This window comes from Gadus macrocephalus, chromosome 5 (genome assembly GCF_031168955.1).
Source record: "Gadus macrocephalus chromosome 5, ASM3116895v1".
Classification (NCBI taxonomy): Eukaryota; Metazoa; Chordata; class Actinopteri; order Gadiformes; family Gadidae; genus Gadus; species Gadus macrocephalus.
This window is the reverse complement of record NC_082386.1, coordinates 1,437,568-1,464,731: the sequence shown is the minus strand read 5'-3', so window position 1 is coordinate 1,464,731 and position 27,164 is coordinate 1,437,568. Positions and strand designations below refer to the sequence as shown.

The 27,164-nt window shown below is 40.4% G+C and overlaps 3 protein-coding genes across 4 annotated transcripts in view; 2 read left to right on the top strand and 1 right to left on the bottom strand.

Annotated features, from left to right (window-relative positions):
- Positions 1 to 6,218: 6,218 nt before the first annotated feature.
- Positions 6,219 to 14,476, top strand: LOC132457138 (alcohol dehydrogenase 1-like). The gene is given in 8 exon segments (XM_060051190.1): positions 6,219 to 6,833; positions 6,987 to 7,074; positions 7,285 to 7,364; positions 7,367 to 7,496; positions 7,742 to 7,997; positions 10,120 to 10,252; positions 14,035 to 14,173; positions 14,270 to 14,476. Coding segments are annotated over 8 exon segments (1,032 nt in total). The 5' UTR covers positions 6,219 to 6,655; the 3' UTR covers positions 14,298 to 14,476.
- Positions 14,477 to 20,405: 5,929 nt separating this feature from the next.
- On the top strand, positions 20,406 to 25,067 carry LOC132457125 (alcohol dehydrogenase class-3 chain L). 2 transcript variants are annotated; one of them, XM_060051170.1, is made up of 9 exons: positions 20,406 to 20,578; positions 21,943 to 22,044; positions 22,265 to 22,406; positions 22,839 to 22,926; positions 23,027 to 23,246; positions 23,390 to 23,650; positions 24,118 to 24,253; positions 24,601 to 24,739; positions 24,931 to 25,067. In XM_060051170.1, the coding sequence occupies exons 1-9, from the start codon at positions 20,498 to 20,500 to the stop codon at positions 24,953 to 24,955; spliced, it is 1,194 nt and encodes a 397-aa protein (XP_059907153.1). In that variant the 5' UTR covers positions 20,406 to 20,497; the 3' UTR covers positions 24,956 to 25,067. The 2 variants fall into 2 exon arrangements, with proteins under 2 accessions (XP_059907153.1, XP_059907154.1); XM_060051171.1 differs by having other exon boundaries at positions 20,409 to 20,578; positions 23,390 to 23,654; positions 24,122 to 24,253.
- Positions 25,068 to 25,282: 215 nt separating this feature from the next.
- Positions 25,283 to 27,164, bottom strand: part of metap1 (methionyl aminopeptidase 1) — a 14,848-nt gene continuing 12,966 nt past the window's right edge. The window contains exons 8-11 of the mRNA XM_060051146.1: positions 27,061 to 27,164; positions 26,465 to 26,608; positions 26,198 to 26,263; positions 25,283 to 26,021 (exon numbers count right to left, since the gene is read on the bottom strand). The exon at positions 27,061 to 27,164 is cut by the window's right edge and continues 28 nt beyond it. Of these exons, the coding sequence (XP_059907129.1) occupies positions 25,855 to 26,021; positions 26,198 to 26,263; positions 26,465 to 26,608; positions 27,061 to 27,164 (481 nt within the window). The 3' untranslated portion in view covers positions 25,283 to 25,854. The remainder of the gene's footprint in view (positions 26,022 to 26,197; positions 26,264 to 26,464; positions 26,609 to 27,060) is intronic.

The following is a 27,164-nucleotide window of genomic DNA, read 5'->3' as shown; positions in this document are numbered from 1 at the left end:
TTTTTAGCTTTTTTCTGAGAAATACAATTAGATTTGAACAACTCCCCTTCACTTTATAAAGAGTTATGAAATACAATTCAACAGATGTGGACACCAAAGAAATCTGGTTACAAAACACTGCACCCTAGCTATTTTACTTCATACAATTGAAACTTCTATTCTCAAATGTATCATTCCACCAAAGGTTATGTGCTGAGGTAGAAGTGGAACCCCATCTCATTGCTATCTCTCGACTTGCATAGTTGACTGCGCCGTTGGTGTGTGAATGCTTGTGGCTTTTTATAAAAGCGTTTGCTTAATGTGAATGATTGACGATAAAGAAAATAAAATGCACATTTCTCAAAGTACAAAGTACACAATATCTTTTTTTATCTTTTATTTGACCAGTCCCACTTTGATAAGCCTTCAAATCCCTCCCACTTTGAGTCTTTGCTCAACAAAACCCCTGGCATAATCAGCAAATACTCAGTCAACTCTCTTCCAACACTTTACTCTGGTACTGTTGAGTTGATCTTTATAAAAGACAAACTATGACAACTGTAGGAAAGGTACGTTTTTCAGCCTGGGAGGCTAACAAGCCTTTGGTGATCGAAGAGATAGAAGTCGAAGTTCCCCATGCCAATGAAATACGTATGAAGGTGGGATCTACAAAATCTACACACACACACACACACACACTGCCACTTTTGGGGTGGAGTTGTCTCAATATTTGATAGAAAGACAGAATGACATCTATGTGAACAGAGATTTGTAATCTGTATGCACTCTGTGTCTACGTTAGTTTTTCTGTAAATATTAAACTATTCATTAACCACGAAAAAATCACTAAAATGTATTTAGCAAATACAGGAAAACCCTAAGTGTATCTAATTTCTATGGATTAAAGTCACATACAAATAGTTCTGATACATATCTTCAATAATTTTTTGGATGCTGACTCTTACTTTCTGTTCTGTTCCTTTTTTTTAAAAAATTGTTTTCCTTATTTGATAACAGAGTGAGGGTGCACTCACACTAGGCCATCTGGCCGTGGCCGTTTTCACACCTAACCGTGCTCAAATCTGCCAGTGTGAGTGTGGCCAGTTTGGCCAGGCCAGGCCAATTTTGGCGACTTGGGAGAGGTGTGCTGCTACGGTACGGGCCGCTAAGGTACAGATGCTAATGAGCCGACACGCGCACACGCACGGCTACTCAACCTGAGCTGGATGACGTATAGTCCATGCGATGACCATGGACATAATAGAGCTCGTAAGTCGCTATTGCTCATGGGACCTATGAGACCGAAAAAAATGAATGGGAGTCAAATGGAGAGAAAGTAATTATTTTCTGATCCCAGTCTTTATATGCCCCAGATTATACATGTGTTGTTTATGGATTTAAATGATAATTTTTCATGCAAAGAAAACTATAATTTAGCGGGTAGGAGTTTGATACAGTTAGTTTTTGTGTGGGGCGCTTTGTGGACTACAACTCCCGCTGCTCTCGACGCGTATGATATACGTCACATGGCTACGACACATGGCTTTGGTGCACTTTACCACCTTCTTTCACCTCGATCAAGGCTTTTGTGCTCTCCTTGAAAGAAGGTGGTAAAGTGCACCAAAGACACAGTCATGTTCCGACTGCGGGATTTGTTTGCGAGTGGTGTTGACGTATCATACGCGTCGTGGTTCGGGACTCTCTAAATCGACGCCACATTTATAACAAACGGCCACGGCCAGATGGCCTAGTGTGAGTGCACCCCTAGTTAGGTACGGCCACCCAAAGCGTGAAATGCTGGAAAAAATATGTTATGCTGAACTTTACTGCAATCTACTGGTCCCCTCTCTATCGACCAGGTGATGAAGTGGTTCGGGACTCTCTAAATCGACGCCACTTCGACCTGGGCGGGACTTACGTCCTACGTCACTCGCTATGGGTGTGCATATGTGCGCGTAGCCGTTTGTCTCAGGGCTCTGTGCACGAACTCCCTTGCACTATTTCTACAAATTACTTAGGCTACTATTACTAGCGATTAACATGACGAAACAACACAAACTAAGCTAACATTCGACTATAGCCATACCAGATAACGCCATACCAGCTAACCCTAACTATTTCTATTAAACTCTGAACCATTTTGCAACAGGCAACTGTGTGTTGGTGTGTCTAATTGCTTCCCACGTCTGCATCTGCGTCTGCATCTTTCCCACTCCTGGCTAATAGTTTCAGCTTTTGTACTGTATATCAGAAATGATCACCCTGTACCACACTGCTGACTTGTTGATGTTTTGTGAGCACTCACGCATTTCTCTAGGTATCTTAAGTTTCCTACTGGAGTTAGGGCTGGGCGATATATCGAATATATGCGATGTATCGCGAGATGTTCTCCAGGGGATGTATAAAATGCCCCTATCGCGAACATCGAATATAAATTGGCACGCAATGTTTATTTTTGCCGCCGCCGGCATACTCGTTGTGCTTTCACGCGACGGGGCGACAAGATCTCATACAAAGTGAACGTAGAGACGCGTATCTGCCAATCAGCGTTCAACAGCGTGGCCACTGAGTGACATGTGTAACGTAACAGCCAACCAGCGTTCAACCGTCAAACTCGGTGCAGTGCAGTCCTGGGTGAACTGCAGCACGGAGGAGAAAGTGATTGTTGCCGTTTGCGACTCCCGGAGCTCTATATATAATAATATAATATAATTGTTTATATAATATCACGGCCAAAAGCTCTGTGTGCCTCCTGATGGCCGTAGCGTGGGGAGCTCTCATAGGGATTGGGCTTCTCGGGGTTTGTTTAACGCACAGCGTTCCCTTCTCTCGCTATTTCCGGTGGCTCTCTAAACACACTCACTCCCCCCGCCCATTGCGAGTCCACGAGATTCTCATGGACGCGCGTGTGTGACGTAGTCTGGAAGGCGCGCTGCTGTAGGTGTGTGTACCTCCGACCGGTGAGTGAGAACAGCGTGAGAGAAAAAAGGATGGAAACTGAAGATTTGGTTTTGAAAAAGAATAGCATTGGATCCGTCGTCTGGCAGTGTATATAGAATAATTATTATGCAAACAGTTCATAAATAATTAACGGTTTGAATAAATGCTGTGTTGGTAAATCTAACTTGCTGTGATTTTCCTTTTCTTATGTGCAAGTTCTAAATTGTTCCAATACAAAGCACTGATGAGTTTAAACAATATGTTGTTTCATGTAATCTACATGCAGACTTATATTTCAGGAATACTAGAATTATTACTGACGTAACATTATGCCAGACATGGTTGAATCGAGCATTGATGATGTGCTCTAGAGGAGATTCAAAATATATCGAGATATTCATTTTGGCCCATATCGCCCAGCCCTAACTGGAGTCATCAAAACGTAGGACTTTGTTATTGTAAGAAATATTGTGTTGCAAAAACACTTTGTGTCTTACCCTTAAGGTTACCCTAACCTTAACCCCAGTAACATTTCTTCATCATAAACTACAAGTTACGCAAAATGGCATACAAACATCCAGTCCAATATGAAAGAAAAAAGCTAGCTTCATTAGAATCGAACCCCTTATCCCCGCGTTAATGAGTTGCGATTCAAGATTTAACCCCTGACAATCTTTAAACTTCGGTTGCCTAGAAATTGTAAAGACAGTGATGTGTGTACATTGTGCGAGTATCCGTCACTCGCGATGTGTGTGCAGTCCAAAATGAAAGAAAAAACCTTGCATCACTAGGGAATCGAACCCCCAATCATCAGTTGGTCGTTGGTAACTGTAAACAAAGAGATCGCATTTTGTTTAACTGCTAACTAACAAACGGGTTTATGCGTTCACTGAACAAAGATTATGGAAATAAAAGACCACTTTTCCATCAGAAAAATCCTCAGAACCGTTATTACCAACCCATAGACACTAAAAGCCAAAACCTTTCTCACATGCACACCCATCGCGAGTGACGGCTACGCACGCATAGCCTACACACACCCATAGCGAGTGGCGTAGGACGTAAAGTCCCGCCCAGAAGCGGGTAAAAGTCAGACGGAGGTTCGATATTCGCTGGATATTCGGTTTTCATTTAGCCCGCAATCGGCTTAGTCAACACAATTGCACTTCATTACGGCTGTAGTTTGTTGAGGATAGCATAGGACACCGTATCAACAAAAATCACAGTGACATGTTGCCCCTATCGATATCTGTGCGAGAAAAGCTCTTAAATCAACGTCCTGGCTGCTATCTGTTTTAGGGACCGTCTGCAAATTACACCCCACAGACTGGTGGCATAAACGTTACCATGGAATTGTTTCAGGAGGAAATCACCACAAATAACTTGAAACATATTTTCTCATTCTGATTGCTGTAGTACTTGCCAATGGTGGGCTTTTATTTACTACGGGTCATTATTTGTTGACATTTTGCATTATAGCGAATGAGGATGCAATTAATAGTTTGAAATATTCACCAAAAATCAATGGAAAGACATTTTCTCATTCTGATTGCTGCAGTACTCGCCAATGGTGGGCTTTTACTTACTACGGGTCATTATTTGTTCATATTTTGCATAATAGTGAAACAGGAGGAAATTAAAAGCTAAAATATTCACCAAAAATCAATAAAACTACATTTTCTCATTCTGATTGCGGTAGTACTTGCCAATGGTGGGCTTTTACTTACTACAGGTCATTATTTGTTGACATTTTGCATAATAGTGAAACAGGAGGAAATTAAAAGCTAAAATATTCACCAAAAATCAATAAAACTAGATTTTTTCATTCTGATTGCTGTAGTACTTGCCAATGGTGGGCTTTTACCGACTACGGGTCATTATTTGTTGATATTTTGCATAGTAGTGAAACAGGATGAAATTAATAGCTAAAATATTCACCAAAAATCAATAAAAGTAAAGCCCACCATTGGCAAATATTGGCAAATATTTTCTCATTCTGATTGCTGTAGTACTTGCCAATGGTGGGCTTTTACTTACTACGGGTCATTATTTGTTCATATTTTGCATAATAGTGAAACACGATGCAATTAATAGTTTAAAATATTCACCAAAAATCAATAAAACTACATTTTCTCATTCTGATTGCCGTAGTACTTGCCAATGGTGGGCTTTTACTTACTACGGGTAATTATTTGTTGACATTTTGCATAATAGTGAAACAGGATGAAATGAATAGCTAAAATATTCACAAAAAATCAATAAAACTAAATTTGTTCACTCTGATTGATTGCTGTAGTACTTTTATTGATTTTTGGTGAATATTTTAGCTATTAATTTCATCCAGTTTCACTATTATGCAAAATGTAAACAAATAATGACCCGTAGTAGGTAAAAGCCCACCATTGGCAAGTAGGCCTACTACAGCAATCACAATCAGAAAATTTAGTTTTATTGATTTTTGGTCAATATTTTAGCTATTAATTTCATCCTGTTTCACTATTATGCAAAATATCAACAAATAATGACCCGTAGTCGGTAAAAGCCCACCATTGGCAAGTACTACAGCAATCAGAATGAAAAAAAAAGTTTTATTGATTTTTGGTGAATATTTTAGCTATTCATTTCATCCTGTTTCACAATTATGCATAATGTCAACAAATAATGACCCGTAGTAAGTAAAAGCCCACCATTGGCAAGTACTACCGCAATCAGAATGAGAAAATGTAGTTTTATTGATTTTTGGTGATTATTTTAAACTATTAATTGCATCGTGTTTCACTATTATGCAAAATATGAACAAATAATGACCCGTAGTAAATAAAAGCCCACCATTGGCAAGTACTACAGCAATCAGAATGAGAAAATATGTTTCAAGTTATTTGTGGTGATTTCTTTCCTGAAACAATTCCATGGTAACGTTTATGCCACCAGTCTGTGGGGTGTAATTTGTAGACGGTCCCTAAAACAGATAGCAGCCAGGACGTTGATTTAAGAGCTTTTCTCGCACAGATATCGATAGGGGCAACATGTCACTGTGATTTTTGTTGATACGGTGTCCTATGCTATCCTCAACAAACTACAGCCGTAATGAAGTGCAATTGTGTTGATTAAGCCGATTGCGGGGTAAATGAAAACCGAATATCCAGCGAATATCGAACCTGCGGCTGACTTTCACCCGCTCCGCCAGCGTCGAAGTGGCGTCGATTTAGAGAGTCCCGAAGTGGTTCATTGCCTTATTAATGGATATTTGTAAGATGAAAAAGAGGGATGGTTGCGAGTCGCGACAGCTCAAACAGCATATCGTTGTCCGTCAGTTGATAATATAATATAAAACAATTAATGGTATTTCTGGATTCTGTACAGGGGATTTTAATACCAAAGGATACTAGGTCATAGGTCAACTGCTCATAATAAATAATGTGGTCATAATCGTATTAAACAAAAATGAATGCACAAACCAAAATAACCTGTAGGCATAATTGCTTACAGGTTCCAATTTGTTTGCAATACGCAATCATTAACATTCAGCCTACTTTGATAGAGACAAGGAATTTGCATCTGTTAAAAAGAGAACAACAATGTCTTTCCTTTTTTTAAACAGAAGCAAATTTGGATCCGCTGCAGTGTCCATAATATAAAATAACCTATATATATGCATTCAATGCATATATATTGCATGTTCATCCATATGGCATCTAATTAGGAACAATGGAGGAAAAGTAGCCTCTGCAGTAGCATGTTTGTGCAACACACAAGCATAGAACACATGTATACCACAACACCAAATGTGTGCCACACGGACCTCTACCACCTTTTTGAGGGAAAACACAAAGACGGCTTTCCTGTAGTCCTTGGACATGAGGGCGCTGGCATTGTGGAGAGTGTTGGACCCGGGGTCACTGAATTTCAACCAGGTATTATTCTGGGATGTTAGCATTTATTTAAAGAATGTGTTCAAGTTGCTTTTGTTTTTTATTAAGGACATTAGTAGAGCAACAGTGAATCGCAGTTAACGATAGGGATCCTCGTTAAGGACCTGTTTCTAATAAACTTAAGTCACATTTTAGGTGACAAGGTGATACCCCTCTTCGTCTCCCAGTGCGGGGAATGCCGTTTTTGCCAAAGTCCGAAGACCAACCAATGTTTGGAGGGATGGTAAGCATGTTTATTATCTACTCATTCATCTCCCCTTTTCCACTTAATCTGGAAATATTTTGTCAATCTGTATTTTGTCAATCTCCAGCATCTATAAAGCAGTTTTTCATCAACAATTTCCATGAATGGTACCTGCTTTTGCTATGAATCATTCTCTCAAAGTGAATTCTGAGATTGTTAGTCAGACTGTAAATCTTTTACCAACTGAAGGTCCAGCGGCGGTCATGAGACGATGTCGTCTCTAGAGACCAGGTTCACCTGTAGAGGCCAGAAGGTGCTGCAGTTCACGGGGACCAGTACACTGTGGTCAACCAGATAGCTGTGGCCAAGATAGACCCCTCGGCACCACTTGATACCGTCTGTCTTCTTGGCTGTGGTGTGTGTACTGGATTTGGAGCTGCTGTCAACACTGCTAAGGTATCCAAACAACTGGTTCACGTTTAAAGAGATGATTCCATAAATATCATGAAGAAATTACGTTTATGGGACCCACAGGTTATTTGTGATTTTCTTACTTTCAAACAGGCAATATATGAAAAAAAACAACAACAAAGAACTAATAATTGCCTAGTTGACTAATAATTGAAAAATAACAAACCATATCTATCTCCCTGTATATAGATATGTCTATATATGCAAACATCAAATATGTGTTTTCCACAGGTTTTCCAGGATCCACTTGTGCCGTCTTCGGCCTTGGGGCGGTCGGCCTGGCTGCTGTGATGGGCTGTCACTCTGCTGGGGCCAAGAGGATCATCGCTGTTGACTTCAACCCGGACAAGTTTGAGAAGGCCAAGGTGTTTGGGGCGACCGACTTTGTGAACCCTAATGACCACAGTGAGCCCATCAGCCAAGTGCTGTCAAAGATGACCAATGGAGGCGTGGATTTCACTCTGGAATGTGTGGGGAATGTTGGAGTCATGGTGAGATAAGTTGAATTGACACTCAAAGGGACACAAGACGCGTATTGTATTTTGACTGTGTGCTGAATTTAAACACATATTTACAAGAAGATCCAACGAGACTCACCTAAAGGAGACATATTATGGATTTTGAAGCTGTTTGCTGGAAATAGCTTTTAGGAACAAAATCTCCCCTACCACTATTCCCCTCTCAATCAGTCCCTCCAGAATGCACTGTTTCTGGTGTCTGTAGCTTTAATGCAAATAAGATGCTGCCCATTGACCAATGAGCTGTCAGACTGAACCACAGCATGGAGGAGAAGGGATTGTTGCCGTTTGCGGACGGCTGTTTCCCAAAGTGAAGGCTGCAGCCTTGCTAGGACGTGTCCTTGCTAGTCGCGTCCTATGGAGATGAGACTATGGTTCCAGAAAATGGAAATCAAAATCAACCGCGAAAGTCGCTTGTTATTCGTGTCATCGGCAGAGCACTGTCAATCACGCACAGCCCGGTGAACGGCACATGTGATTGGAATGTACGTCAGCCGAGAGCAACCAATAGGTTTAGAGCTAAATGGTCCCGCCCCCAGGAACGTTTTTTTTTTTTTCAGATTCGACTGTCAGGGTTTGCAGAATCCCATTTACAAGGTTTCAAAACCGGGCAACAATGAAATATACTGTTAGAACAGTGCCAGATTTGAAACTCTGCAAATGCGCTGGTGAAATTGTTTGAACTTTAAAAATGTGTTGGTGAAAATGATGAAGAAGATAAAATAGAACAGAAAATCATGTTTACAGATGTTTGAATTTTAGTTTTAGTTTTTTTCAGGTGATAATCTCTTTTTTCAGTGTTGCAAAACCTTTTTTACAAGGTGTTGAGTTTTCAAACCCAGACTTACAAGCCTTTGAAACTTTTTTTTTCAGGTTTGAATTATGGCAGGAAACTGACTCCAGAGCAGTCAGCAGGGCGGCCGTTGAGCATGCTTCCTTGACATTGGGAAACAGCCCCAGAGCTCTTGATCTATATAACATAATATAACATTGTCTTGAGTACTTAGAAAAGCGCTATAAAAAACGGATTTATTATTATTAATAGTAATAACAATAATAATATATATGTGTATTTATATAATATTATATCTAATATCACGGCCAAAAGCTATGTGCACCTCGGATGATATTATGAATCATAAAGAATGCGTCTGATGTCTCTGGTACTTCTACAACAAGTAAATACTCGTAGTGGGGGATATCTCGGCCATGGTTGAGAAGAATTGGGGGAAAAGGCACTTTGGCCTTGACTCTGAAGACATGGATGAGAAAGGGATTGCACTCTGGGAGCTGAGCTGTCGGACTGCCGCCGAGCTCCCCGCGCTGGAGCTGCCAGCTTCGGCAGCAGTTCAGCTCCCGGAGTACACCGCCGGACTGCTTCGACGGCGGCCAGACTGTCGCCGAAGCTTCGGCGGCAGTCTGACATATTATGAAAACAGCACTTTTCCTGGGATTTTGGGTGTTGTTTTGGGTCTCTGGTGCATACAAACTTTGGAAAAAGTCTGTACATGATCTGTAGGCCTACATGACACTTAAATATTACCTCCCACTACCCCACTCTCCTCCAATCATAGCTAAGATTTTGTGGACCAGCGGACGAGCAGCTCCGGTGCGGGGAGCTCTACGGCAGTCCGGCAGAGAAAGAGATTGTACTCCCGGAGCTGAGCGGCCGGGCTCTGCCGAGTTTCCCCGCCGGAGCTGCTCGTCCTCTGGTCCACAAAATCGTAGCTATGATTGGAGGAGGGTAGTGGGAGGTAATATTCAAGTGTGCCCCCTTCCTACGTAGGAGGGGGCGCCAAAACGGACTCACTCGTTTGGTAATTCTATGCGGGGTACTTTCAGAAATGCATGGGCTATCTCACTCAAAAAATCATGTACAGACTTTTTTCAAAGTTTGTATGCGTGTGGGAGCACCAGAGACCCAAAAACAGTCTACCCCAAATCCCAGGAAAAGTGTTGTTTTCATAATATATCCCCTTTAACACTACTACAGTTATCGTAAATATTGTTCTCAGTATTAAGATTGCTTCTGACTTGAAGACCCTTCTTTTTTTTATAATTGTATGCATCTATTTTTGCTTTTGTTACCTTATAGAGGAATGCACTGGAGTCCTGCGTACAAGGCTGGGGGGTGAGTGTTGTGGTCGGTTGGACAGACCTGCATGATGTCGCTACAAGACCCATCCAGCTCATAGGCGGACGCACATGGAAGGGTTCCTACTTTGGAGGTGAGGCCCATATAAGGTTCAATAGTTCTATCACAATGGACCAACAAAGTTAAGTGAAACTCGAACCTCATATTTGAAAACTTTAACTTGTGGTTGATCGATTAGATCCTCCAATTGAATCCCCCAAAAAAAGCCCAAATTACTACATTAATTTATGTTGGAAAGGTCTCAATTTGTAGGAAAACGTGTCAGTTTTGGAGATGTCATTTGGCCCTTTAAGGTGAAAAATGTAAGATTATTAGTTAAATCATAAAGAAAATTAACAACTATTATCAACAGAATGCGACCAAATAACAGCTTTTAAGTTATGGCAAAATAAGTTTAGATTCAGGTGTATCTCAATGAATCAGAATATTGTGGATAAGTTAATTAATATCCATAATTCAATTAATACATATTTTTACTATAAATCTTCATGATTATGGCCTGCAGCTCATGGAAACCCAAATTTCAGATTTCAGAGAATTTGAATATTGTGAAAAAGTTCAATGTTGGAGACTCAAGGGGCCCTATCTTGCATCTGGCGCAAGTGACTTAGTCACTGGCGCATGTGTCGTTGCTAGTTTACAACTGGCGCAGAGCGTTCTTTTCCCACCACCGCCACTCGCCGGTAAATTAGGGATTGATCATGCGCCCCAAGGGGCGGTTCGGCGGAAGGAGGAGGCGTGTTCTGGCGCAAACGGTATTTTGCCGTTTCTGAATACCATTGCGCTACTGACCAGGAAATACCTGGTTTAAAGTCAGTGGCGCGTTGTTCAGATGCTATTTTAAGGGCGCATGCATACATGCGCATGCGATGCATATGGATTGCTTGTGCACCTCGCGCATACACTTTGCTTCTCCCATCTACCTAGCTGCACATTCTTGGTAAATTATTTGGGAAAGAACAGCTGATGCAGCGGTAATAAGTTGTAGGCCTACTTTTAAATCAATGCATCTGCAAACACCGTACAGCAAACACATATTTTCTTGACAGAGACATCGTGTAGGCCTACATGCCCATAACTTTTAGGATTGATGAGTATTTGATCGTGAAAAACATTGTTTTACCGCCAGTGAGTGTTAAAAAGAATGAATGAATGCGGGCGCGCGTGTGTGCTTTGTTTAAACACACACAAACTAAACACGTAACACGCATAATACAATCAATGGCAATGTCTATTACCGCGGGGACACATGCATATTAGGATAGCATACAATACTGATAAGAAACAATGTTTATAATGTATTGCGTATATCATTAAATAGAACCACAGTTACCGCATATCATATGTTATATCATATATGTTTTCTTTGCCGAAATTTATTTGAGGGCTCAGTATTTCTGAAGTTGTGGAAGAAAACCCCTTATTCCATGTGTGAATTAGGCCATATTATTTGGCAATAAACTGAGCCATTTGCAGTTTGAAATTCATGTGCATCTGTCTCATCGGAGACTGCAGACGCGCTGTCAAAATATCAACTCGTCCGATTCAAATGCGCTCATGGCTCTTAAAGGGGATGGGAGCTGGCACTCTCATTGGTTTGTTGGACTTTACGCCCAAACCACACCTACGGGTAACTAGGCTGCTTCAGACCAACCCTTTTGACACTTGCGCCGTGACGCAAGTGTCATTTATCCGCCTGTAAAATAGCGATAGCGCCGTAGAACCGCCCACAAAGCTACTTGCGCTTTGCGCTTCCCACTTGCGTTTCAGACCGTTAAAATAGGGCCCATGGTGTCTAATCAGCTAATAAAGAGTCGCTAGTTCCCTGAGTCTTTAAATGGTCCCTCAGTCTGGTTCAGGAGGCTTCACAATCATGGAGTAGACTGCTGACTTGACCGTTGTGCAGAAGACATGATTGAACGGCAGTAGCTCAGGAGGTAGAGCGGGTTGGCTGGTAAACTGAAGGTTGCTGGTTCAATCCCCGGCTCCTCCTAGCTGAGTGTCGAGGTGTCCTTGAGCAAGGCACCTAACCCTGACTGTTAGCTCCCGACGAGCTGGCTGTCGCCTTGCATGGTTGACTCCGCCGTTGGTGTGTGAATGTGTGCGTGAATGGTGAATGTGAGGCAACATTGTAAAGCGCTTTGGGTGGCCGATGGTCAGAAAAGCGCTATATAAATGCAGTCCATTTACATTTACATTGACCATTTATAGAAGCTGGCTGTTCAGAGCTTATTAAATGTATACTCTGTTTGAGTATATCTCCCTCAAAAGGTAGGCCTAGTTCCCTTTAATTACGATCGATCAAACATGTTTTTGACACCTCGAAGGGCATTATCTCGCTTACACCATGGTCACTTGCCAAAGAAAATAAATTAAAATCATTCATTTATATTTTCATGCGTTTTACAATCCAAATATAACGTTTTTCACCTAAATAGGACGGACCGCTACGACTTGGCAACGGGAGGTATTCTAGTCTGCTGAGCTATGAGCCAGAGAGCGAACGTTATGGAATGTACGTATCGAAATTTGTCCCAGCCTTTATACCACAGATACTATAGGGTCTATTGCGTTTTCTGATTACAGTTTAATGTAACAGTAAGCTGACAAAATCGCTAACTAAGACTGCAACTGCAAATTAACCACACGGAGATAACCATGGCAACCGGTCAAACTAGTTTTCTTTTTGCCATCATTCTGCGCTCGCATCCACCGGGTTGATAAACAAATAATCCCCCTATAGCATTGTTTATATCATATTGTCACAAGATGAGCAACTTGTCACAGAAAGCAATGTTAAATTTTATAGGCGAGCCACAAATTAAGATATCACATTCACGATATTGAAATACGAGAGGGCACTAAAATACATAATAGTTTAGAAGTCATAGGCCTACATGTATGCATGATGTGACCCTAAAGCGCAGATGAAATAAGCAAAAGCGCGTTCACTCTGAGAGGGGGTGGGATTTCCGATGGGGATTACATTTTCGACGCAACACAAGCATCTTTAAATCCTAGCATCAGCGTTCGTTCAGTCAACAATAGTGATTGATTATTGACCGACTGGTCGGTTTATGTGTCGCGTAGATAAGCACGTGCCTGCGACCCGCCAAACAAGTCTCACGGAAATACGTGACACTGTCACGTCATTCAATCTATTCATTCGTGATCTGGGACACGTAATTTAAATTTCTTCATGCCAAAAGCACAAATTTCAAACTTCTTCTAAAAGGGAGGGATGAAGTAGCTACCTTTTTTTTTTTGCCCACAGAGCAGCACACCTGCATTAAATATAGATCCGTGAATTGTCACAATTTCTCAGAATCAAAGCTGAAAGTAGAAACGGGGGGCCAAAAGCTGTCATATTGTACGAAAATTTTTAAATTACGTGTCCCAGATCACGAATGAATAGATTAAATGACTTGACAGTGTCACGTATTTCCCTGAGACTGGGTTGGACCCGCCCAAGTTGTAGAGGTACTATTCTAGATGGAAACACGACGTGCCTGGAACCAAACCAAGTCGTGCCACGCTAAATTGTGGCAAGGTGAGCTGGTACTGTCGGTGGAAAAGAGGCATAAGCAACTGGGCTTCCATAACACCTCAGCAGGGCCAAAGGCTGATCGACTCCATGCCACTCAGTAATTCATGCAAAAGTAGCTCCATCCAAGTGTGTGCATATAACAGATCATACTGTTCAGATGTTTAATTTTTCTGGTCATATGTAAAATTATAATTTTCTGAGATATAGAATTTTGAGAAGATGTAACGTCAAGATTAATAAAAATATAGGCTTGAAATAGGCTTCATGTTTTTTTTTGTTGCTTTGCCAAAACATGTGCTTTTTATAAGGTTTCAAAGGTAAACATGATGTGCCACAAATGGTAAAGGCCTACCTGGAAAAGAAGGTGAAGCTGGATGAGTTCATAACCCACAGAATGCCCCTGGAGTCGGTCAATGATGCCATCGACCTTATGAAAAACGGAAAATTGTAACTTACAAACCTGTTTATCTCTATATCCACGGCTTGTCTTAACAGATTGCTTGTGCTGACCAGTGTTATTCTTCTCTATTTTTTTTTTAACAGTATCCGAACCATCTTGAGTCTTGAGTGAAATCAAGGACCAAATTGGAAGGCATATTGGTACAATAGGTTTTTCCTGGGGATAAAATCAAATAACTTCAAATCAATAAAATAAACCATATATATGATAGAACAAATATAAGAATGGTACACATACTGTAAACAAATGTGAATGTTGCATTTTTCTCCGAAATAAATTGTTGCCTGATAGGCTTGGTCAGAAATGTTTTGAAACTGAAAAAGCACATAAAAAAAAGGACATTTTCACCGTTAGAATACATTTAATTTGTTGCATGCTGTGGGCCTACTCACATGCATGCAACAAATTAAGTCGCTAGTCGCTTCAAATTGAATAAACAAACCCCTAGCTCAGCAAAGTGATTAATTAAAAATGACCTGTTAACGGCATTGGAACATATGTATTTACAGTAGGCCTACAGCAAATTCTAGGACAGATCATTTTGCTCATTGAATTAGACATGAGTTATTAAAAGACGGTCCTAGTGGCGGTGAATTCATGCTCTACAATTTGAAGAGCAAAGCGTTATTTCTAGATTTCTCCATGTAGAATTTATAGTGGCCATTTGGCCGTAACATTGGCGTGGACGCGCATTGGACGCGCAGTGGACGCACATTGTTTATAGAGTCTGCAAGTCTTCCCCTCACTACATCCAGTGAGCTCATCCCCTCACTACATCCAGTGAGCACTTCCCCTCACTACAGCACAGATAGTGTGGTCTTCCCCTCAAAACAGAGAGTGAGCTCTTCCCCTCATTACAGTAGAGGGATTATCAGTCTACGTCACTCCCCGCTCTGCGCGCATGTCATATGCAGAAAAAGACGACAGCGACAAGAGCCGCAATCATTTCTTGTTGTGCGGTTGGTTGAGCAAACCCTTTTCATAAGACTAATTATCCCATTTATTCTACTTCTTGCTTATTAAATGTGTACTCTGAGTTCATCTCCCTCAAAAAGTAGTCCCCTTTATTTACGATCGATCAAACATGTTTTTGACACCTCCAAGGGCATTATCCCGCTAAGACCATGGTCACTTGCCAAAGAAAATAAATTAAGATCATTAATTTATATTTTCATGCGTTTTACAATCCAAATAGAAAGTTTTTCACATAAATAGGACGGACTTTAGCTACGACTTGGCAACAGGAGGTATTCTAGTCCGCTGACCTATGAGCCAGAGAGCTAACGTAATGGATTGTACATATTTATAATTCGGAATTTGTCCCAGACGGACGAATTTCAAATTATAAACATGTGGACTTTGTTGAAAGTATAGACTCTATGCTTTCAACATAAAGTGTACACATTTATAATTTGAAATTACGTGTCCCAGATCACAAATTAATAGATTAAATGACGTGACAGTGTCACGTATTTCCATGAGACTGGGTTGGACCCGCCCACATTGAAGAGGTACTATTCTAGATGGAAACACGACGTGCCTGGAACCAAACCAAGTCGTGCCACGCTAAATTGTGACGAGTTGAGATGGTACTGTCGGTGGACTCGTAATGCCCCGGCCGATGAACTTCAGAGACTTGATGTAGTCATATTCCAAATCACGTGACACGAAACCCATTGTGGACAAGAGGCTCCGTCCATAGCATCTGTCACTGTGACAATGATGGGTTTGCATTTATCATCATTTCTCTTTATTAAATGTTTTTTTTTTTTTTTTTTGTTGCTTTGCCAAAACATGTGCTTTTTATAAGGTTTCAAAGGTAAACATGATGTGCCACAAATTGTAAAGGCCTACCTGGATAAGAAGGTGAAGCTGGATGAGTTTATAACCCACAAAATGCCCCTGGAGTCGGTCAATGATGCCATCGACCTAATGATTGATTTTCACCCCCTTTGACACTCTTGTCCTCATCTCAAAAAAACCTGCATCATGTCGGAATGTGAAATCCTGGTTGCTCTGTAGACGATCGTAGAGTTCAACAGTCAATGTTTTTTATAGTAACAGCGAGCTCAACCAATGAAAGGCGTTGTGTTACAGTAAGATTATGGGTAGTAGTAGTAGTAGTAGTAGTAGTAGTAGTAGTAGTAGTCTTTATTTATACAGCGCAACAAAATGCTTTACAGATAAAAAGAAAGAAAGTATACAAAAATATATTTCTAAGAACAATTGTATCACAGTAGTATTAGTAGGTGGTCTCAAATGACATCCCGAATAAAACGTGTTTTTAACACTTTAACGCTACACAAGCTTATACCATCGTTTCACAATATAGTTACGACATTATGGCTTTGAATCATAACCATGGACCTATTAAAGAAGATCTTTATTTTTTATTTATTGAACATTTACGACAAAACAGTTATTAAACAATACAACTTCTCGTAAGGGGACAAACAACCCGGTACAAAACAAAAGAAAAACTAAATTATGAAGGCCTAGGGGGATCCATAGCAAGACAGATTTACAATTACAAGACAATCAAATTATAACACATGAAGCAACGTCAAGGTCCCAAAAGGACTAATCTTCAAAATAACAAAAAAATTGAAAAAATCTACACTTATCTTCCTTGCAATCCTGCTAGAGTGTATATTTTTTAAGGACAAGAAAAAACGCTTAAAATCATTTAGAAACCAGTTAAAGGAGGGTTTGCTATTTCTCCAATTGCAGCAATGAAGATGATATTTACCCAAAAGTAAAATAATATTAATCATGTCAGACACAGATGCATTCAAATTATCCATAAAAATGAAAATGTGAGAGATATCAAAGGTTGGAATGTCATGTACTTTTATTGATAGCCAATTTCTTATATCAGACCAAAAAGTTTGGGACAGGGGGCATAAAAAAAACATGTTCTAAGGTTTCTTCACACTCGCCATAAAAATTACAGGGGGCAACTTCAAAACTAAACCTTTTATAAAGAAGAAATGCGGCTGTTGGGTAAACATTATTAATAATCTCAAAATGAGTTTCTTTAACTTGAGGGGAGACGGGCCATTTAATAAATTTGTGAAATGCTTTATGTGTAATGGATAAGACTGCTGAATCTGGGACCTTAATATGTGCTGTGATAATCATGATATCCTAGATTTTAAAACTATGCCAATTACCTTGTTAAAATCAGACAAATTAAATGTTCCGATAACTAAACTTGGTAATAACGTCTTAACATTTGAGTACAACAAGACATTTTTAATCAAAATAATCAAAGGTAATTGGATTGCTTTACAAAACCTATTGAAGTTATATTTAAGTATAAAAGTATGATCATCCAGAATGTTACCATCACAATCCAATAAATCAGTTACAAACATGCCTCTCTCAAACCAATCATTTTTAAATATCGATTTTCTATTAATGAGAATGACTCTATTATTCCATAGAGTTGAGCAGTGGGGAGACAAATTATTGGTAAACATCATCTTCCTGTGGAAATTAGAAAGCTTAATGGGAATTTTGCTGACCTCAAAATCACGTTTTAGAAGAAAGTCTAAACCCCCCAATTTGTTATACAAAGATCTAGGAGCACGAAACCACATTGAATAAGCCTGAGACCAGTACGATTTAATCCAATTTATCCTAAAGGTACCGACCAATGCTTCAAAGTCAAGAGCTCTAACACCACCCTTCTCATATTCTCTCACCAACTAAGATCTTTTAATATAATGAGTTTTGTTTCTCCATATTAACTGGAAAATAACTGAATTGGCTTTTTTAATATTGCTGTTAGAAACGAACAAGGAGTGACAAGGATAGATTAATTTAGATATACCTTCTGCTTTAGATAAAATTATCCTTCCAAAAATTGTAAGGTCTCTTGTTAGCCAGTGACTGAGGGAGTTTTTCACATCTGTTATACGATTTGAAACATTAAAGGCACCCAGTGCAACTTTATGTAAACATTCAATGAAAAATAAACATTCAATTTCTAGTCTTTTTTACACGTAGTAAGTTTCAATAACTCCATACCATTACATATCGACATTCAAGGAGCAAAGATGAGACGTCGTTGTGTGGTGAGAACTGATAGAAAATCGTAAACAACAACAATCGCCGGTGGGGAGAAGCCATTTTTCCATTGACTGGAAGCCTGCTTCCAGTCAAGCCTGCTTTATTTATTGTAGGTTACAAAAAATAAAGAAAATGGCGGCATTGTTGTTGTTATCGATTTTCTATCAGTTCTCACCACACAACGACATCTCATCTTTGCTGCTTGAATGTCGGTATGTAATGGTATGGAGTTATTGAAACTTACTACGTGTAAAAAAGACTAGAAATTGAATGTTCATTTTTAAGCCTCGAAAGATGCACTGGGTGCCTTTAACGTCTTCTCTTCTAATAAGGTTTTTAGATAATGTTATTCCTAAGTATTTCACCTCAGGTTGAACTCTAATTGAAGCAATGACTGAGTCGTCACTTGTATGAATGGGGAGAAGTTCAATTTTTTTTTATATTAAGAGTCCTGAAGCTTTTGAAAAAAAAGATTGTATTTAGGGATTTATCTACCATTAATTTATCTTTAAAAAATATGGATGTATCAGCTGCAAATTGACTTATATTAAATTCCTTATTGAAGAAAGTAATACCTTCTATTTCCGTGGTATGATTGAAAAGAACTGTTAGCAATTGGGTTGCCAATATAAAAAGCTTTGGGGAAATAGGGCATCCCCGTCGGATGCCTCGCAGTTCTTCAAACCTAGGGGTAAATCCAGGATTCAGGGAAACAGAACTGCTTATATCAGTATAAAACATCTTAATAACACTACGAACATTTTCCCGAAGCCCAAAAAGTGGAATGCTTCCAGCAAAAAAGGATATTCAACACAATCAAAAGCCTTGTAAAAAATCTAGAAATAGCACAAAGCCATCCGTATAGAGTGGCGAAGTCACGCCCCTTCCGGTAGGGCTCATGGGACCTATGAGATCGAAAAATATGAATGGGTGTCAATGGAGAGAAAATAATTATTTTCTGGTCCCAGTCTTTATATGCCCTGGATTACACATATGTTGTTTGTGGATTTAAATGATAATTTTTCATGCAAAGAAAACTAAAAATGTTCGTGAAGAAGTTTGATAATTTTAGGTTTTATGTGAGGCCGCTTTGTGAACTACAGCTCTTCGCTGCTCTCGACGCATATGATATACGTCACCACACCCGCCCTTGGAACTCGGCACAGAGATGGCGATCTCTCTGCCCCACTTCACCGCTTTTTCCAAGGGGAGGATAAAAGCATCGAAAGAGGTGAAAACCATTATAAGTCGGGGCACGTGCAGAGTTTCAGTTATGCCGATGGGAAGATTGTCGGTCTTCTCCACGCCAGTCGCAGGGAGCGTGACGTCACATACGAGCCGTGTAGTCTTTCTCGTTGTGTTTTCTCTACAGCCTTTATCTGAACAATTGCACAATAAACGGTCGAACTCTTTGCATGAAAAATTATCCTTTAAATCCACAAACAACATATGTGTAATCCAGGGCATATAAAGACCGGGACCAGAAAATAATTATTTTCTCTCCATTGACACCCATTCATATTTTTCGATCTCATAGGTCCCATGAGCCCTACCGGAAGGGCTGTGACTTCGCCACTCTATTGTATTAAAGAAGATCATAACCTGAATATGAAAGGGATTTTAACTTCCGGTGTTACACCGAATTCTGCGACCCACCGAAAAGTGTGACCCCAGGGGGCGCTGTGGCATATTTTTTGCAATATGCGCGAGTTTGAAACGTAGACAGGCATGACAAAAACATAAATAAAACATAAGATCTCCCCCCAACCAATTACCTTTTGATAAAAGGTGCTTAATAAATACATTTGTTTTGATTTGTTTAGCATTTTACAGACCCATACAATGATAGGGCGTTTAGTATGGTCCTTCACCATTGCTTCTTTACCCATTAAAAGCTACAGTCAGTGTTAAATTAAGCTGATTTACCTTTGAGCATTTCCTATTATAGGCTACTGTGCAAAAACGCTGTTTAGAATTAATGTTGGTATCAAGAAAAGAAAGACCCACCGGTGGGGGGAGATCTTGTGTTTTATTTATGTTTTTGTAATAATGCAAACGTGCATGTTGCAGAAAATGTGCAACAGCGCCCCATGGGGGCCCCTTTTTCGGTGGGTCGCAGAATTGGGTGTAACACCGGAACCTATGGTTGCATGTGCATGTCGACCGTTTCCATGGGCTTGACCGTTTCCTGGGCCGTGGTGGTCAGCTGACATGTGGGTGTGGCGCCACACCACACGATGACTATAAATTCGATCTCACTTTGGATCGGTTACAGATCAAAGTTTTTGCGGCGTCTAAAAATGGCAAATGTCGGGAAGGTAAGAGTTGCTATCTTTTAATAAAACCCGGAAAAAAGCATAACAAAAACCGATTGCTCCAAACTACATAACTTAACATAAATTGTTAAGTTTATAAAAAATTAAAATAAAGCAAAGCACTGCTTGACGACGAGTGATCCAAGTAAGTTAGGTTTCTAGTTTCTCTGCCGAAAAACGAACTATTGAAAGGAACTAAAAATAGGTCGAATGCCTTGGATGTGAATGTGGACTGTGAAGGAAACTCTTATGAAGTCCGCTGCTGCACATTATCACCAATATGGATAAGATGCATTAATAATTAATAGGAAACTACTATAAACATATATTTTATGAAGTCAATAATAAAATAAGATGCGTTAATAAATGCACCTTATTAATGCATCGATAAGATGCATTAATAAATGCCAGCTTTGGGATGTTGGCTTTAAATTGCTTGTCATCTGCATAGAGAGCGACGCATCAGATTATCATTTCTATTCTCGTAATGTTGCGACAATATTTTGCAAATGTGATTGTTTAATACAACACATTAAACGTGGGACATAACAATGGGCAACTGTTTATGAAAGGAAAACCGTCTTGTAACATGTCTGCAGCGGGCCAAACTGTGGCGCAGTAGCACATCGGCTTGCTTCACTGGGTTTCAACATGTTTCCAACTCTTGACGAAAATATCCAAGGATAAGACTTGCGTCACCATAATGTCCACCAATCCTTGAAGCTCAAGATTGAGCTTCTCACAAAATGTCCACTTTGCATCATCCTATATGTTGTGTGTTATACAGCCTATATGTAATGTGTTATACAGCGTTTATGTTGTGCGTTAAACAGCCTATATATGTTGCGTTTTATACAGCCAATATGTTGTGTTATACAGCCTATATGTTGTGTTTTATACAGTCTATTTTTTTTACATCATCCGCACCATGTTGTTTCTATAAGTTTTGCAGTAGGCTAATAAACAATGCCTTCATGAACTGTTAAAACAGTGCGCGAGTAAAAAGCTACAACAAGTGACGCTAAATTGAATTAAATAGAAAGTAATTGAAATATGAAAATACGTTAATTTATTCATGGTCTTCTTCCTAAAAGTTTGTGCTCTGCGACCCTACCACAGTTTGTGGCCCAATAATTCAAGTAAAAAAAATAAGTGTATAACTTTTTGAATAACTAGAATTTTTTCTATGTCCTTTACCAGACTGGAAAAAATTGTTTTAATATATAACCATGCATTTTTTGACCTGCCATATGGTCAAAATCGGTCAGCCATTGCCTGGTGGCCGGTTTTCATTCTGGACCCCGAATACATGAAAACCAGGGCACTCGTGTGTATTCAATCTGGATTATTCTCTGTATGTTCTGAAGACAATACGATGCAGAGCTGCCGTGGCGTGGGAGGCTGGGAAACCTCTCTCCATGGAGGAGGTGGAAGTGGCTCCACCGCAGGCTGGAGAAGTCCGTGTTAAGGTAAACAAACGATTATCCGGTACCACTGTATTCATTTACTCAATTAAAGTTTTGGTATGATAAATATTTTTTGTCACTAACTGAGTAATGTTAGTCAGTACTGTGTGTGTGTGTGTGTGTGTGTGTGTGTGTGTGTGTGTGTGTGTGTGTGTGTGTGTGTGTGTGTGTGTGTGTGTGTGTGTGTGTGTGTGTGTGTGTGTGTGTGTGTGTGTGTGTGTAGATTGTGGCCACGGGGATCTGCCACACTGACGCCTACACCCTGAGCGGCTCTGACCCCGAGGGCGTGTTCCCCTCCGTTCTGGGACACGAGGGTGCTGGGATCGTCGAGAGTGTTGGCGAGGGAGTGACAAAGTTCAAATCAGGTATTCTAACCTCACATCGAGTGAATATCACAAACAATGACATGAATGCAATGGCATTTGTTATTGTAATAGGACTGAATTCATGTGTTATTTTAAGATAACATAAAATCAAAAAAAATGCATGCCGTGGGAACGTCAGGGTGTTAGAGCACTAAATTAAAGAAAAAGAAACAGTGCACGTCAAGGCAGAAAAACAATCAGGCCCTACATTAATATATTAATACCGCTGTATACAGCTATTGGGGTAAAGAGAAGAATATGATAAAATAATATAGGTTTATAAAATGGATTAGATATCTATGAATGATCTATTGCCTGGCGTCATTGATGGTTAATCCAGTCGTTGGACCAGATTAAATGGCACACACCAACATAATGCCGCATAATACATGCAGGGATGGTGAGGATTATAATTACAGATTTATCTTTAAGGTGATGCAGTGATCCCCCTCTACGTCCCGCAGTGTGGAGAGTGCAAGTTCTGCAAGAATCCCAAAACTAACTTGTGTCAAAAGATCAGGTCTGTGAACTGGTTTAGAAATATCATCCAATGTATTTTGTAATCATGTTCCCCGATAGCTAAACTTATCTATCTGCACTGCCAACATTTTCTTTTCAAGGCTGACACAAGGCAAAGGCCTAATGCCCAACGGGACCTCGCGCTTCTCATGCAACGGCCAGAGCCTGTTCCACTTCATGGGTTGCAGCACCTTTTCAGAGTACACCGTCGTGGCTGACATATCTCTTGCCAAAGTGCATGAGAAGGCCCCTCTGGATAAGGTTTGCCTGCTGGGCTGTGCCATTTCTACCGGCTACGGAGCCGCTCTCAACACTGCCAAGGTCTGTTTGGATCATTTGAGATCCAACAATATATTTTCATTGTGTACCGTTTTCATTTAAAGAAATATGAAATTTAAAGGAGAAGAACATTACCTAGCATCACATCATGGCAAGACCATTGTGTGGGTTGTCGCTTCCACAAGGTGGAGGCGGGATCGACCTGTGCTGTTTTCGGTCTCGGCGCTCTGGGTCTTGCAGTCATCATGGGGTGCCAGGCGGCCGGGGCTGGCCGAATCATCGCCATTGATGTCAACCCAGATAAATTCCGTATCGCTAAAGAGTTCGGTGCCACTGATCTGGTGAACCCTAAAGATCACAGCAAGCCCGTCGAGCAGGTCCTGGTGGAGATGACAGACGGCGGGGTTGACTACTCTTTTGAGTGTGTAGGAAACACAGCGATCATGGCAAGTACAATAATTGAAGTGTATAAATCAAACTCATGGTATGTTTAGTGTACATGCCTCATACTTGGCCTACATTCTTTATCATTTAATTTGTTCTGGTTCAATATTTAACTGTTATTTTTATGTCACCTTCTTGCATTTAGATTTTGCTAAATATACTAAGCAAAGTCTAACTTCTGATATTACAAACCTGAATTCCAAAATGATTGACAGTATTAAATGTAGATAAAATGGAAATGAGCAAATGCTGTATTCAATAGAAATGTAATTTTTTTTAACTATTCTTTTTTACCTATGATTGAAAAACGTTACATTATATATTCTAATACATATACAATATTGCACATTATATACATAAATACCTTTTTTGAAAGTGTTGCAGCTGAGCTCTGTGCAGAGGCCTCTGGGCCCATCTGTTTGGCAGTGTTTCAGTACCGTTTGTCTATCTGTTCATGGGTCTTCTTCAGAGAGCAGCCCTTGAAGCCTGTCATAAAGGCTGGGGTACCAGTGTGATCATCGGGGTGGCGGCCGCAGGGCAGGAGATCTCCACACGCCCCTTCCAGCTGGTTACTGGGCGCACATGGAAAGGCACAGCATTTGGAGGTATACAGTTGGGAGTAGGGTTGCCAGTAATGGACCAAATTGTTATGCCAATGTTTGCATTTCAGAAGCAGTGTTTCTTCACATGGAAGTTGTCTATGCTTTGATTGTCTGTGTACCTGTGGGAATTTGCAAAATAACATTTCAGAAAATTCCTGAATTTCCAAATATATGGAATGTTGGCTTTATATTCCACCAGTGGACATTGAAATTAATGGGATATATCTCACTATGGGTCAATTTGAAAGCACCTTTATAATGAAATGTATGCACACTATTCATCCTTGGAGGGAAATTCAGGAATTTCGCTCCAGTGTCCCATCGATCAATTTATATCTCTTTTTTTCAAGGGTATAAGAGTGTTGAAAGCGTCCCAAAACTCGTTGAAGAATATATGAACAAAAAGTTGAAGGTGGATGAATTTGTGACCCACACTCTGCCCTTTGAGAAGATCCATGAGGGTTTTGATCTCATGGGTGCTGGGAAATGGTAAGTTGTTTCTTTAGAAGAGTGAAAACAATACATTAAGTTTATGCACATGATACATGACGTTATACAATTCTGTTTGAAGATGCAGTGGTCTTAGTCTGATTTATCCCTCAAGAGATGTGGCTATGAGAAAGACCATGTACACTTTCTGAGCCTATGCTCACCCTGTCTAATCTTGTTTTATCTTCCAGTATTCGTGTCGTACTCAACTACTAGATACACCGAAGGCCACAACACCATTTTACCTAATGATGGAAGGAACATTTTATGAATTTCCTAGAGGATTTGAAGACATTAAAATATGAATTAAATTGGAATGTTATGCCGATGGTTGATACTTGATTTGCACCATACTCTTCTACTTAATATAGAATTGTATAATCATAATTTCCTATTTCTTCATTATACTTTGAAGCAGTCCCATCAGTGCAACTAAAAAATTAACTCTTTGAAATGGTTCCCTGAAGTAGACCAGTAGCTTTAGTCTAACTGAAAATATTGGATGTTTCATCTAATTTTAAGGACTGGACTGAGAAAGAAAGATTATATAATCCAGCAAATATTTTTTAATGTTAAGGCTTGATTTGCTACACAAGGAATCTGACTCATGAAGCACCAAACAGGCACTACAAAGAATATTACAAATTGTAGCACTTGAAAGACTAAATGTTATTCAATTACATTTCTGACATTATTTCAAAAGCCAACATTTTATAAAGTAAATGGGGGTTTAGGGAAGGTTTGTGGTCAGTAGTATTTCTGAGTCTCTGTAGTCTGCTTTGTGAAACTGGCTGCTAGAAACTAAGATTGATCGTTTATTTTTGCCAATTGTCACGACAGCCATAAGAGAACTGGATTTAAAAGTACCACTTTTAGAACACACAAACTCATCACTAAATGTGAGATTTATAGAATAATCCCCAATGGTGAAACAACTGATCCACACTTGGTACGAAAACACATTCAAGAACTTCTGTTACATTGGAGTGACCAAAATATCAATTTAAGAATGAGGACAGCCACAGATGAGGGAGAAGGACCCACTTATTGTGAGGTGCGTATCAACTTGTATTTCTGTGTCTCTGAACTAGAGATGTATCATCCAATCAGAGTCCTTAAGTCTGGCTGATGAAGTGGGCGTCGCCCTTGTCGTCCAATCGGCAGGTCAGGATCTCACAGCCGGTCTCTGTGACCAGCAGGGTGTGTTCAAACTGGGCTGAGCGCTTCCCGTCACGGGTCACCGCCGTCCAGCCGTCGGGCCACGTCTCGTCCTGCCAGCCTCCTGGGGAACGGGTCAATACAACACAAGTATCAGGACATATTAGGACACCAAGTAGGAGCATATCTAAGGAAACCAAGTAGAGCTCAGGATATACTAGTATACTAAGTAGAGCTTGGTATATATTAATATAGTGTATATTAGTATGCTAAGTAGAGCTCAGTGACCGAACCACCTACCTTCACAGATCATCGGCTCGATAGTGAACACGTGGCCAGGCTTCATAACCCCGACCGCTTTGTTTTCTGAGAAGAATAGAAACAAATAGAGCTCTGTGTCCAAATACACTCTTCAAAGGTGTGCATGTATGCATTCCACTGGCCTAGTGCGGTACGTTGGGTGTGTGTGTGTGTGTGTGTGTGTGTGTGTGTGTGTGTGTGTGTGTGTGTGTGTGTGTGTGTGTGTGTGTGTGTGTGTGTGTGTGTGTGTGTGTGTGTGTGTCTCACTGGCGTAGTGTGGCACGTTGGGCGCGGTGTGGAACAGTCGGTGGATCCCGTGGCCGCAGTAGCTCCGCACCACAGAGAAGCAGTTGGCCTGAGCGTGTTTCTGGATGATGTTACCTAGTTCCCTGTAGCGAATCCCAGGCTTCACTGTAGAATGGAAAAGAGAATTACAATCACGTATTATTACATTATGCAACTAGTGGGGGGATTGTTTTCTTATATTCCCTTTTTGCCGATTCCTCCCTATACCATCGGTTGCCCAGTAACATTGCCGTCATTGTAAAGGCTGTGTTCTTTCCTTCCATCACTCCAGATAATGACAGGATCTCTAGAGACGATACACATTGTGCTTTTGCTGCCAGGCTCCTCCCACAAGGTTCAATATTAAGCCCCTCCTTCTGCACTGGTACCCTTGTTTAGAGCAAACAGGCATCTGGAGCCTGTGTTTACACAACGTATGATGGCTGGATCAGCCGACCATGGTCACCATGAGTGGGCTGCACTATCCATCCCCTGGACAGACACTAGAGGGCAGGTTCTGGGGTGTTGTAGTGGGACAGCTAATCCCACCTGGAGGTCACATGGCGTTAGAACCTTACCTGAATCAATAGCTTGCATAAGGCATTCATAGGTGGTTTGAACTAGTTTCCTGGCACCTTCATCCACCTCCCCGACATAGAAGGTCTCATTAAGGTCGCCATGG

Excerpts from the sequence above, each read along its gene's own strand:
- LOC132457125 (XM_060051170.1), top strand. The coding sequence starts at position 20,498 with ATGACTATAAATTCGATCTCACTTTGGATCGGTTACAGATCAAAGTTT. Across the intron at positions 22,045-22,264 it reads CTGGAGAAGTCCGTGTTAAG|ATTGTGGCCACGGGGATCTG; the intron begins GTAAACAAACGA and ends GTGTGTGTGTAG. Across the intron at positions 24,740-24,930 it reads CTCATGGGTGCTGGGAAATG|TATTCGTGTCGTACTCAACT; the intron begins GTAAGTTGTTTC and ends TTTATCTTCCAG.